We start from the raw sequence: 4115 nt of genomic DNA, 5'->3' as shown, positions 1-4115 counted from the left end.
GGGGGAAAAGTAATGGGAGGACCTCGAGTGGGCTTTAATTAAGCATTTGACGTTGATCCGTTTCGAGCTTGTAATTAGAATATACATAATTAAACGGTAGAACAATAATTCACGAGCACTTTAAGTGGGTCCCCAATTAGGGTCTTTCTCGGGATAAAGGAAGGTATAGGGTGGGGGGATTGAGTTCGCGGGTGCGGAAGAAGTATTCCACAATTATTCATGCTAATTCTGGAATTTACATGGTAGTTACGTCCAGGGTGTTTCACTCAATCTCCCCCCCCCCCTTCCCCCCCCCCCCNCCCCCCTTCCCCCCGAATTGTCACTTGGACAAATACGTTTTGCCGATTCGAAATAAGCGTCTCTCCAATGTGAGAGCCAATGATACATTAAAAGTTTAAGTGCTCGAGAACGAACTTTCCGACGATTCTTATAACTTGGTTTGTAATTGAAATTTAATGTAATTGTTCGACTTATTTCAGTTAATTGGGCACGCTAAGGAGTGCTACGCCAGTGAAAGGAGCGAAGTGAATCCGGCCAATAAAGAAATGGTGTTAAAAACGAGAAATGTAAGTAATCCGAGTCTATTACGAGTATAATTCCATCATCTCGAGGATTTCTCGAAGTGGTGAATATTCAAGTTGGAAGAATTACATTCTTGGGCTTTCTTTTTTGCGCTAAAAGCGGTGGAAATTCGTCATGACGCTCGGATGAACGTCATAGAACTTAACTTTATTCCTATGATAAATCAGTGGAGTGGTGAAACACGCTGAGTCAATTTCACCTCACCATCAGTTTTTGCTGGTCTCTTTATTGAGACGGTTATTCATAAAGATCAACGGGAGCTATCGGGAAGATCTATGAAAAAAACGCTGTCTTTTAGGTTCAGAGATATCCTTCGAAAATGTAACGACGAGTGCTAACTTGGATTATTCGAGCAGTTCACATGAAGAAATGTTGTTTTTTACTTTTCCGCTGAGACATGCAAACTAAAAGGAAAGAAAATTGAGATGAGTGAAATTCACGTAAACATATTATTGAATTTCCACACTGAGAGAAATATCGACGTAATATCACAAAACTAATTTCTTGTGTCAAATCTCTCATCTCTTAAGGATAAAACGCTTGGGATAAGACTTCCGCATAATGAGTCAGACCGCGTAAGGATCTTGCGAAATGTTCATGACTTGAACACGAACACTTGGCGATAGAGTGACAATATCTTGCCTCAAGAAATCGTTTATTTCGTGTCAAAAGCTGAGAAAATTACTGAAAATACTAAAAGCTTCGATTCAGTAAATCAAGGATCAGAGACTTACGTATTGAGTGAATACAGAATTTATACAGAGGAAAACCTTCAGATATTTCTCAAATATAACCGTCAGTTGCTCTCAATCGCAATGAGTTTGAAGGAAAGCAACATCTTTTCCTTCTCTAAAAGTTACTTTGTCTCTTCAGGAATATTATCTGATTTCCAGAAAGATTTCATTTTTTTTTATACAAGACTTTCGTATTAACGAATGGATGAAACAGCGTTATGAAAACGAATGTATGACAGACCCATTCCGCATTATTGCATTTTCCATTTACCAACGACACGGGTCAAGTTACTATTGACCGTTCACCCTGTATCTCCAAAGCGAAATTGCAGGTAAAGCTCTCGACATAGTGCTCCCTTTTACTTCCCTTTAACACTCAACCACGCATTACTCCTCTCTCTCCATGTACCTCTCAAAGGTACCTATTTTGATCTCAACTCGCGTTTGGGATTATGAAGCTCGTGATCCGCTTGCCAACGGGATATCAAACGAGCAACGTCTCTCGATCAGCTTGTGGCCTCGTATCTCATAACCCTGGGGCAAAACTATTGCACCACAAAATCGATTATCAAACATATCCTCGTGGTACTAAAACAGTTTCGCTGCACAATATCACGTGATGGGAGACAGTTTGTAATTTCGTCTCGAAAACTAAATTGTCTGTACGTCAATGCTCGACTCTTGTGTACTATCCCGTTGACATTTTCAGTTACAGTTGTTTTATCCTCTTTATCTCTTCATCTCTACATCTCGGTACCAGTTTATTTTTTGACACAATGATAAATGGAATTCTGTCTTGACTAGGAGTTTTATTTCATGAGGTTTTTCCTTGACAATTGCTTTCTTACCCTATCCACTGCCTCTTTTTTTATATTCCAAAATTTTTATCACTTAGTTTGGCTGAAATCTCGAGAAATTTCGTCGTTGACAATTTTAAAATTTAATGGAAAAATCGATGGAAACTGTAAATTGCAGTTAAATTATTTCACAAAAATTGATGAAACCTCAGAAAATCCAGGTAAATGTTTTTGAATGTTCAATCAATCAATTTTTGTACTCGGAAATTTTTATCACATCACCGTTTCACTGAAATTTCGAGAAACTTCATCATTGAAAATGTAAAATTTCGTGGAAAAGAACATCAATGGAAACTGTAAATTGTAGTTGAATTATTCCATAAAAATCCGGAAAATTCAGGTAGATGTGTTCTCAACCAATTGACAATTCATCTTTGCTATAGTGTTGGAAAGTTTTTGAAATTTCATGGAAGATATTATAGTAAATCTCATGAGAGTTACATTGAATCGGATTTAGGGCAAAAATGTTTATGAAATTTCACGTTTTAAGTAGAATTCACGGAAATTCATGAATGTTCAGTGGAACATGAATATTCAGGAACAAAACGACGTGAATTTTTCGGATTTTTTCAATTTTCACAGAATAATTGAACTGGAAAATCAAGAATTTTTTTGATTTTTCGGTCATTCGACCAAAAAATCAATGGAATATTTGATTTTTCAATGACCAGATTTTCCGAAATTTCAGTGCAACTAAAACACGATAAAAATGTCCAAAATTTGGCCCGGAAAATTCAGACGAAAATTTTTAACAGTATACGACACAGCCTGTAATTTGGTCCCGAAAGCTCAATTGTCTGTACATCAATGCTCAACCCTTGAGTATTATCCTGTTGACATTTCCAGTTACAATTGTTTTACCCTCTTTACCTCTTCATCTCCGTACGACTTTATTTTTTGACACACCGACAAATGGAATTTTATCTTGACTCGGAATTAGTTTTGTTTCAGGGTTTCAGGGTTTTTCCTTTTCAATTGCCTTTTTTTCCCTACCCCCTGCCTCATTTTTTTTTTTACAAATAACCGTGCGAAATTGCAACTGCAGAACCCAGAGTCTTCGGTAGGTAGCAGAAAAATTACCTGTCGTCTCTGCGTTCTTGGAATGACGTGCACGTACAAACCCCAGATCGTACGATTTATCTAAATCCTGGATTCAGTGGGGTACCTCTGCGGTACTGCACTTGGACGTTTTTTTTTCCTGTGTATACCATTGCAGTCATACAGGTGGAGAAAATAAAGGATGTATGAAAAAAAATTGAGATACTGAACGTAAAAATAGAAATGTGTCGCAGTCTGACATTTCTTGGGGCGTGTTATGAAATTAAATTGTGGTTTTTTCCGTTGAATTTTTTTTATATTATTTCTTTAAGACTCTCGTCTGCACTGATTCGCTCAGCTCCAGTTATCGTCGATTTTCTGTGCCTCGCATTAATCATAAATTTTGCTCTTCATTGATGTAAACTGCCAGATGATCAGAATCACCTCACGTTTCGAGGAGAAATCGATATGATGGGTTATTGATGCGTCCATTACCTCACTAGGTACAAACCAGTTCGACATTAGAATATGAAAGTCGTGTGAATACGGGGTATAAGGTAACCAGAGAGCGTATTGTTGAGGGATCCCGGGGAAAACACGAGGGATGCCGAGGCTGAAGTAAGACGCTCGATGCATTAAGGACAATGATGGACGATCCTCAGGTGCTTCGAGAAATGAAAAATAAGGAGTAAGAAGGAGGGGGGGGGGAGAAATGAGGGTAAAAAGAACCACGTGCGAAGCAACCTTATCCGAGCCACTGGGGAAAGCCGTTACGGAGTAGATCTTTGCCATTTATCGACACTGTGACTGTATAGCGTCGAGTTTCCGATTCGCTGGATGAGATTTCATAGATGTTATTTTTATGCGGTTTTTTATCTTTGAGGGGGAACGATTCTAAATCGGG

General features: G+C 38.3%; 1 protein-coding gene across 1 annotated transcript in view; it reads left to right on the top strand.

The window, feature by feature from the left end:
• LOC107036346 (protein slowmo) overlaps positions 1 to 4115 on the top strand; it is a 23672-nt gene that overhangs the window by 7409 nt on the left and 12148 nt on the right. The window contains exon 3 of the mRNA XM_015254274.2: positions 480 to 566. Within this exon, the coding sequence (XP_015109760.1) occupies positions 480 to 566 (87 nt within the window). The remainder of the gene's footprint in view (positions 1 to 479; positions 567 to 4115) is intronic.

This window comes from Diachasma alloeum, unplaced genomic scaffold, assembly GCF_001412515.2.
Source record: "Diachasma alloeum isolate Michigan unplaced genomic scaffold, Dall2.0 Dall_scaffold_00208, whole genome shotgun sequence".
In the NCBI taxonomy this organism is placed as follows: Eukaryota; Metazoa; Arthropoda; class Insecta; order Hymenoptera; family Braconidae; genus Diachasma; species Diachasma alloeum.
Note: the sequence above shows the minus strand (reverse complement) of the source record. Positions and strands in the feature narration are given on the sequence as shown.